Source organism: Mastigoproctus giganteus, chromosome 1 (assembly GCF_048544385.1).
Source record: "Mastigoproctus giganteus isolate SK-2022 chromosome 1, ASM4854438v1, whole genome shotgun sequence".
Taxonomy (NCBI): Eukaryota; Metazoa; Arthropoda; class Arachnida; order Uropygi; family Thelyphonidae; genus Mastigoproctus; species Mastigoproctus giganteus.
Genome location: NC_143575.1, coordinates 137575780 through 137592071, shown reverse-complemented (window position 1 = coordinate 137592071; position 16292 = coordinate 137575780). Strand labels below are relative to the sequence as shown.

At 40.1% G+C, this 16292-nt stretch overlaps 1 protein-coding gene across 1 annotated transcript in view; it reads right to left on the bottom strand.

Moving 5' to 3' along the window:
* The window catches only part of LOC150091155 (uncharacterized), a 1391089-nt gene that overhangs the window by 204809 nt on the left and 1169988 nt on the right, over positions 1-16292 (bottom strand). Inside the window, exon 33 of the mRNA XM_090374518.1 lies at positions 6511-6564. Within this exon, the coding sequence (XP_090230644.1) occupies positions 6511-6564 (54 nt within the window). The remainder of the gene's footprint in view (positions 1-6510; positions 6565-16292) is intronic.

Here is a 16292-nt window from a genome sequence, read left to right as displayed (position 1 = left end):
ATGAGTGTATATATATTGATCGATTTTAAAAATTTAAAAACTGCTGACACGTTGTCGTTGTCATTTAAAATCTGACTGAGTGTATATGGCTCAGTCAGATGGGTAAAAGCGCTAAAACGAGCATTTCTAAAATTGGTACAATCGCATAAAATGTGTTGGACGGATAAAACGGTGTCGCATTGCTCGCACATAGGAGGGTCATCAGCCCTCATCCAAGTGGAAGGGGACACCCCTTGGGTGGTTGTCGTGGTTTGTAACCCAGACCTCACGGTTACAAAAATAACTGATTTTGCACAAACTGGGCAGTGTGTGCTTACACTGCCTCATCACTGGGGGGATTTTACATCTCTTTGGTCTCTTCAGGTCATCTTCCACTTGCTTGGCCCAGGTTTTCCTAGGCGCGGTCCGTTGAATGCTCCATTGGGTGGGGCGTTGTCTCCAAAGGAGTGTGGATGGTATTGTATTCACACCCATTCTACATACGTGGCCAAACCATCTAAGCCTTTGCTTCTGGATTTGGTCGGCGATGGTTGGTTGCTGTTGGCATCTGGCGTGGATGGTATCATTAGTGATGCGGTCGCGAAGTGAGATGCCCAGGATCTGCCGCAGGCATCGCATTTGGAATACCTCAAGTTTGTTTAAATCTAGCTTGAGGCAAATCCATGTTTCCGATCTGTAAAGGAGAATGGGCAGGATCAAAGTCCGGAAGAGTCGGATTTTAGTCTTTGAGGAAATGTTGGTCCTCTTCCACAGACACCATTTGAGCGAGGCGAACGCAGTGGCCGCCTGTCCAATTCTGCTGTGGATCTCCACGGTGGATGCAGCTTTCTTCTCCTGGACCAGCGACCCAAGGTATTTAAAGTCCACTTGCTCAATCTGGATGCCTTCGAGATAAATGATGGCTTGCGACCCATCTGTTGTCAGGGCCTTTGTCTTATCAGCATTGATCTTCAACCTGCATGGCTGGGCAATGTCGTAGAGGATGACCGTGGCTTCAGCGTCGTTTCCAGCAAAGATAGCACTATAGTCGGCAAACATCAAGTCCGTCACATAGTGATCCTTGACATATTGTATACCCCGTCTGTTGCTGAATGCTTGCCTCATAATGGCATTGACCACGATGTTAAAAAGCAATAGGGAGGCCACGTCCCCTTTGCAGATTCCAGTTTGGATGGTAAATTTCTCGGATAAATCGTTCTGGATGCGCACCTGGCTGGTTAAACCATTGTTTAAGACCTCTTGTAGCAAGACACAGAGCAAACAGAGCACGAAGAGCATGCAAAACCTGGCTGCAGGCAGAGGTGGACAAGCAAAGGCAGAGGTATCGCAAAGCAAGAAATAATTAATAATTACACGGACAAGATTAAACAGAAGAAAAAAGAAACATGGAAAACCCTGGTCAGTGCAAATGGAAATGCTGACTCATGAGGAATTGTTTATAAAATTGTCACTAACAAGCTCCCTAGAGGGGAAGTGGTTACAGCCATTGAAACTGCACCGGGAAGATATACCAGAATCTAGAAATCATAAATTGACAACATATAAGACCACATCTTCCACCTTCAAACTGAGTCCCAGACTGAGGAGCAGAGAAAATTCTGTGAAAGAAACTCCTCTTGTACCACGGCAGTTGAGCCCCCCTTTACAATCATGGAGTTGAACATCATAGCAGCAACAGCAAACATCAAAAACAGGAAATCCCCTGGAGATGATTGGATTGAACCAGAGATGCTCAAAAAGGCAGTAGAGAAGATACCAGATGTCATTCTAAATTTCTTTAATCGCTGTCTTGCAGAAGGCTACTACTCTAATAAGTGGAAAACAGCACAAATAAGACTTATACTCAAGAATCCAACCAAACCCCAGAATAAGCCGACATCATACAGACCCATAGCTTTGCTTTCTACCTTGATCAAACTTTTCGAGTGGCTTTTATACCAGAAATTACAGACTCACTTCCAGGAAGTGAACATGTCACCGAATCAGCTCAGCTTCAGAAGAGGACACTCAGCAGCAGCAGACACTTTGGAAAACATAATTGAGGCAGCAAAAAATTGTGACATGAAGTATTTTCTCTTCATATCAATATACTTTGCTGGTGCTTTTGATTCTCTCCGGTGGCCTGGAATCCTAGCCAGCCTTTGTCGCGCCCAGATTCTGGGCAACATGTTCTGCTGGCTTAGATCATACATGGATGACAAAAGGATTACAGTGACTACTCCCTTTGCCTCTGTCTCCAGGCTGGTCCACAGAGGCTGTCCCAGGGATCTGTCCTGGGGGCCCTTCTGTCGATTCTTGTACTGGATGAGTTCCTCAATATGGAAATCCCTAATATAAGGACTCATGTGTATGCCAATGATCTCCGGCTAATAGCATGATTTGCGTGGGTCTCCACGCAAATCATGCCATTTATGTTCTGCAAGGATGGGCAAATGGGTACTTACTAAACATCTCACCGGAAAAGACATTCAATACACAAAGGGCTCCCTTGATCCCAGGAGGCCTCCCCAGATCAAGATAAACTGAACAACCACTAAACTCCAAACAGAGGTCAAATATCTTGGTGTTATCCTAGATAGACACCTCAACTTCACACTGCATCTTAGTTACCTCGGAGCAAAATTTAGGAAATATTCTGTCCTATTTGCTAGTTACATGCAGAGACTTGAGTCTGAAGAGGAGGGCACTTACCATCCTCTAGAAGGCATTCGTCATCCCTATATAGATCATTTAAGATTGACCACTCCATACTGGGAATAGTATGGGAGATGTGCTTTTTAGCTTTCTCGTATGTTACTTTGTTTTCTGTTTTGTATTTTTGCATTTTTTTCCCAACTTTTCACATTTCACAATTTTTTGAATACGCCGGATGATTACCTTTGCAATTGGGATAGGTGAAGGCAGTTTAAGTACAATCAGCTTGGGTGTGAAACCACAACTTCTGTTGAACCACAATTTCGGTATATCATAGTGTCACAACATGCTACCTGGGAGTGTCCATATTTCTGACACTTATAACGCCTTATGGGATTTAGTATATATGACAATTTAGATCCCCTGCTTTAATTGTTGTCGGGAAATTTGGGGTACTGAAAATCAGTATTATGTTCTGCATAGGCATTAATTCCCCATCTTTCCAAATTAAAAATTAATTCCCAAACCTGACACTCTATTTCTGCTAAGGCCTGTCGTCCTATTGTGTTATTGTCCAACTTATGTAAAACTCTTGAGCGACTTATTGCTGCCCATCTAGTTTGTCTATTTACTGAACGCTCATTAAAGTCCTCTGACCAGTGTGGTTTTCGTCCAGGCCATGGAACTGAGGAGACCTTGGTTGACCTTCTCTCCAGAGTAAACAACTACAATTTTAAGTATGCTATGGCTATTTTCATAGATTTCTCTGGAGCCTTTGACTCACTTTGGTGGGACAGCTTCTTTGCTCACCCCAGGGCTGCTCAATGCTCCTCACAACACTATAACTTAACCTGCAACTACTTTCTTCACTGTTCTGTACAAGTCATTTCTGGAACTCAGCAACGTAGTCGTTCTGTCTCTTGAAAATGCTCACAAGGTTCAGTGCTTGGTCCACTCATCTGGGATTTGGTTCCAGACGAGTGGCTTCTTCATTCAACTATCTATGCTTCTAAAATAGCATATGCCGATGAGCTAACCCTTCTTGTCCTTGGTAATTCTTGTGTTTCTTGGGAAAGTATTGCCAGTAACATTATGAATGATCTGTGCTCTTGGTCCATTATTAATAAACTTACCATTTCTCCTAACAAGAGTAGGCTTCTTTATCTTAGGGCCAACCTTAACATTTTCAGGCCTCTGACTGTTAAACTTTTTGGTCATTCTCTCTCCATGGTTGACTCATAAATTTTTGGGTATTATTCTAGATCGTAAGTTAAACTTCCAGAAACATATCTTATACCTTCATGATAAAATAGCCAAATATACATCTATGCTTGACCACCTTTCGCATCAATCCTGGGGTATTAACCATCGTACCCTTCGTCTTTTGTACAAAGTGGCGTTTGTTCCAATTTGTACCTATGGCACTGGTGCCTGGTTTTGGTATACTAAGAAGATTGTAATCCAAGAGAAGCTCTCCTCTCTCCAAAGACATATGCTCTTAATGATGAGTCAAACCTGTTGCACTCTCTCAATAGCTGTGCTCCAAGTTACCTTTGGACCTCCAAATCGCTTATCAAGGTTTTTGCTATTACACCTTAGACATGCCATTATGGCCGATTTTTTATACTTCACTGTTAATATCCACTGTGATCCTAAAACCGAAAAAACTCATTGCTGGAACCATCTGGTTCAACTCTGGCAAGACTGGTGGTCTTCTTCTTCTAATGGTATGGTTACAAGAAAGTTTATTCCATCTGTGTCCTTTGCCTTACAAAAGTCTATTCTAAAATGGTTCAGTCTAAGTCTCTGCACTCTTTTTCTTCTAACTGGCCAATGTTCCTTTTGTGCTAAATTTGCTATGTTTAATCTGTCTGATTCTCTCCTCTGTAACTGTGGCAGCCCAGAAGACTGGCAGCATGTTCTTTTCACCTGTCTGTATTACTTGGATTTTCGTCAGCCTGTGTCTGCTCTGTGTCAACCATTCTTCCCAGGCAATGAGTCATCCCTCTTGGACTCCAAAGAAAAATTTCATCTTCTGCAAGATTTTGTACATAAAGCCTTTGCCAGACATGGACAACTCATCAATAGTGCCCCAATTTCAGGAACTACTCCTATTCCAGCTCTACCTCCAGTCCAGACCAACGTCTATATTGTCACCATCTCGTGATACCACCACAATCGTCACTACCACCATTTTTTAAGCTCAAGTACCATCTTCACTCACCACCATCTCCGACTTGAACAGTTGGTTATCAACCTTTACGACACTGAATGATATCACTGTGTCTTCTTGACTTCTCTCTACTGCTGGCCTCAGACTGGTCCTGAGGCGGGATAATCACCCTTACACTCGTGCGGAATTTTTTTTTTCTGAATTTTATTTTTATTTTATTTACTTATTTTTATCTTTAATTTATCTGATTATTTTTTGTTTATTTTTTTCCAAAAATTTTTTATTCCTTTAACTTTTAATTCCTTTTTTATAATTTATATTAATTTACTGTCTAAATTTAATTTTATTTGTTCATATTTTGAATGATTTGGACATTCAGTACGCAACACTCGAGGTTTGCTGTGGTTTGCACTCAGTTGTGGCCTGCCTCTTTGCGGCATAGATGGGTATCAGGATGCACCACCCTGGTGCTTGTTGCTTTCTGATAAGGCCAGAAACAACTAAACCCAACAAACACATACACGGCACAAACATAGCATTACACACATTTCTAGCCTTTCTGCAGAGGTTTTGTAATATCACAGTGTATCACGGTGGAGATGAACCAGCATTTGGGAGCCACCTTACATAAGATATTATATATGTTTAAATTCTCTTTACTTGTATGATCCTTTGATCAGCCAACTCTTGCACAATTTCTTCCTCTGAGATGTTAATGAGATCCCACTCTGCTATAACTCCTTTGGAGGTATTCAGAGTGGCATGTGGTGTTATTCTCACAGGTGGTCAGTTTCATTAATATTTTTGAATGTTTTGGTTTTATCGTTTCTACCAGATCTCCAGACTGAAGAAGTTTTACCATCTTTGGTGATCCTACAGCATTTTCCAAGCATTTCTGAATTAAAAATGGGAATAATTTGTTTACGAAAGGATAGACGGACAGTGAATGTATAAGGAGAAAGGCTGGGTGATCTTGTTGACATGGAATTTTATTTTTATTTTTTTTTTTTTATTTTGGTAATAGTCATGATCGAGTATTAGTACAGAATTATACACATAGGATTAATACAGAAATTATTTCTCCTTATCTAAATTTTCTCTTTTTGTCTTTTAAGAAAGATACCCTTAGCCAAACAATTCAAATAAACATTAAATACAGTCAAAACTCCATCTGCTTGCTGAAAGTTGATATTGCATATAATGCACCAGAAATTGTTCAGTCCCCAGAATTACTTTGCTCCCAGTGCCAAAGTCAAAAGAGGAGTAAGTTGATGATTTTAGGGGAAAAACAAATGATCTTATTGGTATCAGTTGTTGTTCTTATTGTGTTTAGAAACACAAGGACTATTAAGGCCAAATTATTAGTACCAGTAATCTAAAAATATGTTATACAATTCCATATCAGTTATGTCAAGGGGTTAAAAAGGTGACAGCATTCTAATTACAGACTGGGAAACAATCACAAATGTAAAGTTTATAATGACAGTGATCTAACATTATTAACAGAAGTAAAAGGACGCTTTTGTAGAAGTCATTATTTACTTGACACAATGGGTACTTGTTTGCAATGCTCAATACTATCTGATTATCAAAAATAGCATTGTTAAAACCTATTTCACCCCCACACACATACTTTACAAGACCATAATAAAATCAACAGAAAAAGACCTTGTAGCAGAAAATGAACAAAATTATTAACCTACCTGAAAATCCAAGTTGACCATCTTCTCCAGGCAAACCAGGTGACCCTGGATATCCTAAACACAGAAATTTGATTTTTGTAAATTAAAAAATTTAAAAATAAAATAAAATTTAAAAAAAAGTAAGTACCAATTGTAACCAAAATAAAACTTTCAAGTTGTTACACAACTATAAAAAGAGAAAATTGGTAGCCTATTGGTGTTCTTGCTTAAGACATAAGGGATGTAAACACTCATTGCAGTCAAGCAGAGATATTCATGTTATTGATGAATGTAAAAAAAGTCCTGCAGTTCTGAAGTCTCTCTTGCTAAAATACCCTAAATCTGAAGGAAATCCTCTGCCAGTTTATTCATTATGGAGGAGAACATTATCATTCATAAGAGCATAATAAAAAGGCGTATATCTAATGATTTTGACATGTGTCTCAAGAATTTTCATCTGATACTTTGCAGCACAGGTATAGTTCCTTTCTCAATGAGGTACAATTACATACATGCTTATCTCATTATGAATGCTCAAACCATCCAACCTCCTCTAAGTTTATAAGTTGGTTTTGTGTACGTACCTCTCTGAACTCCAAATGGCAAGGATATATCAAGAATGAAAATGCAGACTGAATTTTGACTCATCTGTAAACATACATTACAGCATTGGCCTCGGATCCAGCTTATGTGCTCACAAACAAGTTGAACAAAAAAAAAAAAAAAAAAAGAGAGAGTTTTCTGTAGTGAGATCAGAAGGTCTGCTTGTGTGTGGGCTTTACAGTGCAAGACAACACAAACATAACGCACCTAACTATGGTAAAGTTTAATGCTCTGTGGTTTTTTTTTTTTTTTTTCAATTTGTATTGCAGTTTAAGTTTAGAGTGTGTTACACAGTTTATCTCTTTAAGGAAAGTGAAGATTTTACAATACTCAGAGTATTCGTTGCTGAAAATGAGGCAAAGAGCTTGTTGCTCACTGTTATAAATCGGGCAATCAATGAGTATATGCTGGACTGTAAGTTGGGTGTTGCAGTTTGTGCAATGTGGTGGGTCAGCTGCCGTAAGTAGATAGGGAAGCAGCAGCCATTATCAATCCACTGCAGGATGGAAGGCTCCTTAAACAATTCATGTTGAGGGAAATGGACCATAATCGGCCATGCTGGTCTAGTGCAGGTTGGCAGATTGATCGTATTTAGCAGTCAGGAGCTTAAACCCCAGTCTACTCAAAGAGCATATACTACTGCACTCCCGAACCACTCCCGAACCACTCGGCTACGGAGGCCTTGTTAAGTGTGTGTGTGTGTGTGTGTGTGTGTGTGTTTGTGTGTGTGTGTATAGTCTATCCGTAATTGGACTAATACAACTTCTTCATGTCAGTTATCATGAATATTGGACTTCCATGGTTTGAGAACTTTTTCAATGCTAAGTAATTTGTTATTGGTCTGACCCTGCCAGATGTGTTGCCATTGTTCAAGACATTGTTTTGTTATAATGTACTTGTAGTCAGATGCAGGCGTAGTAAAGGCTTGAGCTACAGGATTGGTAGAAGTTTTGGCAGCTAGGCCAGCCTGTTCATTTCCAGAAATTTCAGGGTGACAAGGGATCCAACATAAGAGAACTTGTTGGTTCTTCTGGTTTGACTTAGTCAGAGTATTCCAGATCTCTCTAAGTATGGGGTTATCATTCTTCAGCTTCTGTTGTACAGTTTGAATAGCACTAATGGAGTCTGTATATATAACACTGTTCAATATGATTTTTGAAAGTGCATAATTTAAGGCTATGTGATAGCACAAAGTTCTACAGTATAGTTGCTACATTCAGTAGGGAGTTTCTTGGATATTGGTCCTTGAGGTTGTCACAGACATTCTCTCAGATAGGCCAGACAAGCTGTACTTGCTATTTGGGAGTCTAAAACGCTAATGGAACTGATATTCGGGTGACACTCAAGTCAAGAGCACCCAATTTCGGAGAAGTCCGGACGGTCTGTGACAGCCAAATCCTCTGCTTGCACCTTCATGATGGTAGGACTGTTAGTAATCCTGGGTATAACCTCCATGCACAAGTACATGGTGGGTGACCACCCAGGTGTGAACCAACGTAAGCAGGGGTCGAGGTGTGGCACCCACACCACATGGAGGAATGCCGCCCCTCTATGTTACCAGACAGTACTAGGTGGTAGATGACTCTCATCAATCGGTGAAATACCACCACTTTGCTTATTGGAGGCTTGAAGTGGTGGAACCCATGTTTAGTCTCTAGAACTAAGTTCCGGTCAACACTTCCCTATCTCTTCCATCATGCAGTATGATTGATGACTTTCGAGGTTATGATGAACATCGTAGCAAGATCCAATATTCCTTACATTTTGAGGGTACAGCTCTAAAACAGTGTTCGCAGGCTGGCCCCTAGTTAGTACACTGGACAGAACCTATTGGTAACTCTCTAGGAGGTTTCCGGATCAGGTAGTGTATAATCTTGCTACCTCTAGTCTGCCAGATAGTGACTGGAGGGAGTCCGGGTAGTGTGTATGCGGTGAGCATTGTCAAGGCCACGTTATGTCAAGGATCTGCGAATATTCTTACCATGTGTACGGCATATCCAAAAATTTTCATTACTTCATACAGCATGTCCTACCCACTTTTGTTACTATTAAATACACAATGAATTATCAAACTAATAGAGCAAGCTGATCTGCAAAAAGATCTAATCCTCCCAAACACTTCCTAGTTCATTTCACAAATATACGTGGTCTCAATTCTAATCTCAACGATGTCCATTCCACATGCAGTCTGCCAAAACCATGACAGAATCTCAGTTATCAGTTGATTCAACTACTGCTCATCTCAAATGCCCAAATTATTTGCTGTATGATTCCTTTCGCCTCAAAGGTGGCAAACTTGTGCATATCCTGTTCTGATATTCCCTGTCAGAGACTTGGCAATTTGGAATCTCCTCTCTTTGATCTTCTCTGGCTTAAAATCTCTCTACATCATTGTGTTAAATTCATCTGTTGTTTCTACCGTTCTCCCAACTCTACTAATCACTTGGAGCTCTTTGACCTCCTCTCTTTGCAACTTGACTTTCTCCAGCCCAACATTCCTAACAGTGAGGTAATTTTTCTTGGTAATTTTAATGTTCACGACTCCAGCTGGCTTCCATTTTCTAGACACACCGACCCAGCTGTTCAGATGCTGAGGCTTTTGCAATTACTAATGACCTTGCAGAGATTGTTCATTTACCTACAAGAACACCGTACAATCCTAATCATACAGCCAACACACTTGATCTTTTTCTCAGAAACAACCCTTCTAAGTACACGTTCAGAGCGAGAGGTCCTTTTGGTGCTTCAGATCACAACTTGGTGATTGTCTCTTCTCCAATGGAGCCTTTATCTCATAGCTATTCCCAACCTCATGTTGTTTGGCATTAAAAGAATGCAAAATGGGATGCCATTCGAGATTTATTTTCTTCTTTTCCTTGGTTGGATTACTGTTTCAAAACTTCTGATGTCAACGTTTGCTCAGATTGTGTCAGTGAAATTATTCTTGCAGGAATGGAATCCTTTATCCCACACTCCACTTTAAAATCTCGCCCTTTATCTAAACCGTGGTTTTCCAAAAAATGTGCTAAGGCTGTTCAAGAGAAGAATGTTGCATATCGTAATTGGTTTGTTTCTAATTCTTCAGTTGAATTTTCTGTCAACAGCAAAGCTTGCAACAATTGTAAAGCAGTTATTAATCAGTCCAAATTGGAGTTTGAACAGGCTGAGAGTAGAAAACTTGTTTCTTGCCCTAATGGTAGCCGAGCATTCTGGTCTCTTGCTAAAGCTAATGGCCGCAAATTTTGCCCATCTCTGCTCCCACCTCTGTCCAAACCAGATGGTTCTGTTGTCACTTCAGCAAAGGATAAAGCTGACCTGCTAACATCCCATTTTTCTTCCAACTCACGTATTAATGATCTTGGTAATACCTCCCACCATTCCCAACACACTCCATTCAATGGTTCCTGTGGTCTTCCGTCAAAGGAATATCAGAAGGATTTTGACGAATCTTGATGGTAAGAAAGCTCCAGATCCCGATGGTATTTCTCCACTTGTTCTCAAAACCTGTGCTCCTGAACTTACTCCTATTCTTTGCCGCCTTTTTTCACTTTCTTATTCCAAAGGTGTTTTTCCTTCAGCTGGGAAATTTGCTCATATCCAACTAGTTCCTAAAAATGGTGACAAATCCCTCCCATCCAATTATCGTCCCATTACAATTACTTCTACTGTCTCTAAAATAATTGAGAAATCAATTAACCGCCAACTCTTAAACTAACTAGAAACCTTCCGTCTGATTAACAATCGCCAGTATGGATTCCGTCAGTGTCGATTCGCTGGTGATATTCTGGCTTATGTTACCCATTTATGGACTAATTCAATGGAAAGGTACAGTGAAACACGAGTAACATTAGCATTTAGCATTAGCAGAGGCATATGATGCAAGAAAGCAAGCTTATGCAGCATCAGCCAAAAAAAAAAAAAAAAAAAAAGAAGAAACCCCTTCCAATTTATCCATCCGTTCGTTCAAAATACCTCTCCAGCGAGCCTTAAATTTATTTAGGCTATCAACTTCCGCAACAAGGGATGGAAGTCTGTTCCACCAACCAACTACCCGCTGGCTAAAGGCAAATTTCCACACATCTATCCTACATCTGTCTTTCCTCAATTTAAAGTTATGCCCTCTCAGGTGATTATTCTGAGCAAGAGGCAGTATCCCATCAGCATTGATCATGCTCAAACCATTCAAGGCTTTGTACACCTCTATTAGATCACCTTGCCGGTGCCTAGTCTCCAGACACTGATTTGCAAAACATAGGCCTTCCTTCGTAAAAGCAACCCTTCGTTCCATTCACTAACCTTGTTGCCCTTGTACTCGTTCCAACAGCTCTACATCCTTCTTGAAATGAGGCCTCCAGACCTGTATACAGTACTCAAGGTGAGGCCTGACCATTGCCTTATACAAGAGAATAATCACCTCCCTATCCCTGCTAGAAAAATTGCTGTATATCATTGATAAGACACCATGAGCTATCCTTGCAGCCCATCTGCGCTGTTCAGACAACTTCATATCTGCCTGCACAATTACCCCCAGGTCCCTTTCATTCAATACCACTGTCAGTGTAGTACCACAGAGTTCATACGTTGCTCTGGGGTTGCTGTTTCCCATATGTAGTACTTTACATTTGTCAATGTTAAACTTCATTTACCACCTCGAAGCCCATCTGCTCAACCTTTAAAGATCCTATTGCAGCAGCATAGTGTCAGTAGTGTCCTTAACAATCCTGCCAACCTTTGTATCGTCTGCAAACTTGGACATTAAAGCTTGATATACCATCATCAATATTATTTATAAATACAGAAAACAACAATGGACCCAACACTGAACCCTGAGGGACTCCACTAATAACATTAGTCCACGATGAGCAGTGTCCAAAAATTACCACTCTCTGTCTTCTGCCACTCAACCATCCCTTTATCCATAGCAACAATTTGCCACCAAAGCCACACTGCTCCAATTTGTGCAGCAGTCTTCCATGTGCAATAGTATCAAAAGCCTTTCTAAGATCCAAATATATAATATCAAAGTTATTCCCTGCATCCAATTCTTTTGTGACTACATCATAGTATCCAATCAAATTGGTCAGGCAAGACCTTCCCTTAACAAAACCATGCTATATCTGAGCTATAACTGAATTCTTGTTAAAATGATCCTGCAGTGTTTCTTTAACTAGTGCTTCCATTAATTTTCCTGGAACAGAAGTTAAACTCACAGGTCTATAATTAATTGTGTCAACCTTTGTCCTCTTTTGTGAATTGGGGTTACATTTGCATATCTCCAGTCTGTGGGTACCTCCCCTGAGTCCAAGGAAGCTTTCATAATTAAGGCTAACGGATTGCTTACTTCCTTTGCTGCCTCCTTTAATATAACTCGATAGATCCCATCCAACCCAGGTGCCTTTCTTGTATTTATCTTCAACAATTTCTCCTCCACTTTACTCTCAATTATTACAAGATCATCTAGCTCACTGCCAGTGTTTACTGAACCTATGGCATTCCTCTTCCTGAATAACTCCTCATGTGTGAATTTAGATGCAAAATATTGATTTAGTTTGTTAGCTACCTGAACATGATCATATACAGTTGAACCATCGATATCAAGTGGACCAATCTGATTCATCCCCTTCCTTCTAGAGTTTACATAAGTAAAGAACTCCTTTTTGTTTTTCTTTGCATCCCTTGCCAAAGATTTCTTGTAATCTGCCTTTGCCTGCCTAACCTCCTTTGTAACTTGGTTACAGATCAACTTGTATCTATGATAGGCTTCTGTGTCACGTGTTAATTTGTATGTATCCCATGCATGTTCCTTCTCTGCCATATGCCTCATCAGTTCATCTGACATCCACTTAGGCCTAAACCTTGAACAATATTTCTTAGTTGGTATGTAAAGCCTAGTAGCTTCCAAGATAAGTTCTTTGAATGCTTCCCATTTTGAGTTTGCTGTTGGTAACATCATCAGCTGGTCCCACTGTATAGAATTTAAATACTGTCTCAGTCCATCGTAGTCGCCTTTACGAAAGCAGTAACCCTTCCCTTTACCCCTAATGGTAGTTACCTCTTTGAGTAAATCCCACTTCAGCACACTGTGATCACTGCCACCTAGTGGTTCATTTACCTGCAGATTCTTAATGCATGAAGAATCACTACTGATAATCAAATCAAGAGTATTACTCCCTCTATTTGCCTCCCGAACATGCTGATGTAGAAAACAATCATCCAATAAATCCACAAAAGCCGTGCTAGTGTGTGAGTGACCAGCCCCCAAATTCCAGTCACTATCTAGGAAATTAAAATCTCCCATTCTAAGACTCTCTGATTTACTGGCCCACTCTATTTCCCTGTACAGTTTCTTATTATACTCATCAGAGTCATTAGGCCTATAGCACACTCCTACTCTCAATTTTGATGTCCCAATGCTTATGTCACACCAAACTGACTCGACACTGCACTGTCCAGCGATGTCAACTGGCTTCACTTCCTTGGATTTTATGTATTTCTTAACTAATAGCATAACCCCTCCTCCATTCCTATCCTTTCTGTAGACGTTCTCTCCAAATTCCAGTTCTGCATTACTTATATCTGTGTGACACCACATCTCTGATATCCCAACAATATCCGCCTTTGATGCTTTGAGCAAAACCTCAAATTCATCAAATTTATTTACCAAAATTCCTAGCATTGGTGTACACGCAAGTTTACATGCACCTGTTCTTTTTCTTAGCTACCCTAACACAACCTATGTGTTTACTTGTACCCCAATGACTCCCGGAAGTTTCTGAAATATCCTGCATCTTATTTTCCAAGCTGCTGCTGCTCATTCCAATAGAAGCAGTGCAAGAATCACTTTCACCTCTGCCAGTGGCTACTGTTCATCTATTAGTCCTTGTTTCCTCCCCAATCGAGCAGTTTTCTGACCCGCCTAACACTGACTCGATAGCATCAGCAAACATTCTTGCACCCTTTCTATTTAAGTGTATCCCATCCCTGTAGAAGCAGTCTCTCCTGTTAACAAGTACAGACCAGGCTGAAAAAAATTTTACCCCTTCAGCCTTGCACAATCTTTCCAGGGCCGAATTGATCGACAGGGCTCTCATCATATACTGCCTCCTATCGTGTCTGGGCAGAATTGCAGACACTTTCAAATTCAAATCTAATTCATGGCTTTTTTCAACAGTGACCGGTACTTGTTAAGTAATTCCGCTGGTCTCCTACTCTTAATATCATTAGTGCCAACGTGTACAACTATATCACCTTCTGTGCCCTTAAAAGATGATATCTGCTCTATAACGTCATCAACCTTTGCCCCTGGCAGACATACCCTGGTCCTGGTCCCCCTATCCTTTTTACACAGCATGTTTCCCATTTCCCTGACAATAGAGTCACCAACAACTATTAGTTCCTTTTGGACCAGCGCATTCTGCCTTGGATGTTGCCGCTGTGTTGCGTGATGCCCAAGTACAAGCTCTGGTGTTGGAGTGGGCAGCTGAGAGCTTGATGGGCCCCTCACTTTTAATCCTTCGAGGGCATCCACCCTGTCCTTGAAGCTCTCATACAGGCCCATAACAATGCTGAGTTGTCGCCTGATTTCCTTACAGTCCTTGCATCTCGCACATACAAAGACATCTCCCATGGCAGTATCATGTCCCGTAACTGACTGTTCCACAAACATCAAGCAAATAGTGCATTTTAAAAGGCTGTGATTCAGAGGGCAACTGCCCCCCTCAGTTCTCCCCTGAGCCACAGCACTCCCATTAGCTTGAGCCTTTTGCTTTGCTGCTCTGGTCTGAGTCATGATTTCGATTTAATTTCAATAAAATTTCAATTTCAGTACAAAATTAAAACCCTAAACTTGTATCCCAACACAGTTATAATGCTATATTTATGTTTCAGTATCAAGTGTTATCTATGAAATCCCTTTATATAACTTCCGTATCAAGTTTTAAGTATTAATTATTTATTTTTGCTAATTATTTATGTTACGTAATCTAAGTTGTTATATGTATATAGTTAAAAGTACAATTTAATTGACAATGAAGTTCAACAAGTTTAATAGATTTACTGATTAATGACAATATTGTATTATGTACTATACTATACTAAGCTTATGCTATCTAGTTCGAGATATTTTGTATCGCGTAACAATGGCGGCAAGTTATGAACGGTAAATCTACGGATACTTAAGTATCAATTAACTTCCAAATCTCACTGTCTCAATTCAGAATAAACTAAGGATCCTGACTAGCTACTTACAGAAAATAATTTGATATAACAATTGGTTAATAAATCGGCTAAATATGGTTAAAAAAAAAATCTCTCGTTCAACGCAACTGCAACTTGTAACACTTGGATTTGATACCCTTACCGATACTAAGTAATACCTACAAAATCTCTATCTAAGCTAAACTTTAAACTAAGTTTCGTAACTAGGAATATAAAGCTACTCTAGAAAATAAGTTAATATGCCTAATTTAAGCTAATAAAACAGAAGATAAATCAGAAAAAACTTCTCTGTTCCAGGAGCGGCAATAAGCTACGTCTGCGCAGGCTACACTCGTTCTCAAAACCACACTTGACAGTAGTTGCACTTGACATCTCAAAGGCTTACAATCGTGGTTGGCATAAAGGTTTTCTAAACAAGCTTCCATCTTATGGTTTGCCAAACTGTTTTTAGTAATTGGTTATCCAGTTTTCTCTCTGATCGCTCACTGAGTGTGATGGTAGATGGCTCTCTGTCTTCTAACTTCTCCACTAATGCCGGGGTCCCCCAAGGGTCAGTTCTTTTCCCCACTCTTTTCCTCTTGTATATCAATGACCTTCTTCTATTGACTGGAAATCCTATCCATAGTTTTGCCAATGATAGCACATTGCATTCCACTTTCCATTTTGAGAAACCTTGCACTGTTCAATCAGCTTCAACTTCTCAAAAATCTGCTACCAATTCCTTAAATGCCGATCTTCAGGTAATTCTCCAGTGGAGCAAAGACAACTTAGTTGATTTCAATCTTTCTAAAACTCAGTCTTGTCTTATATCTCACAAAAAGGATTCTTCTGCTCCTATGCTTATCTTTAGTGACATTCCGATTTCTGGGCAAAATGATATATCTCTTTTGGGGATTACCCTGACTTCTAATTTCTCTTGGCACAAGCACATTACAAATATTGCTTCCTCTGCATCTAAAAAATTTGGTTTTCTGTTTCGCTCT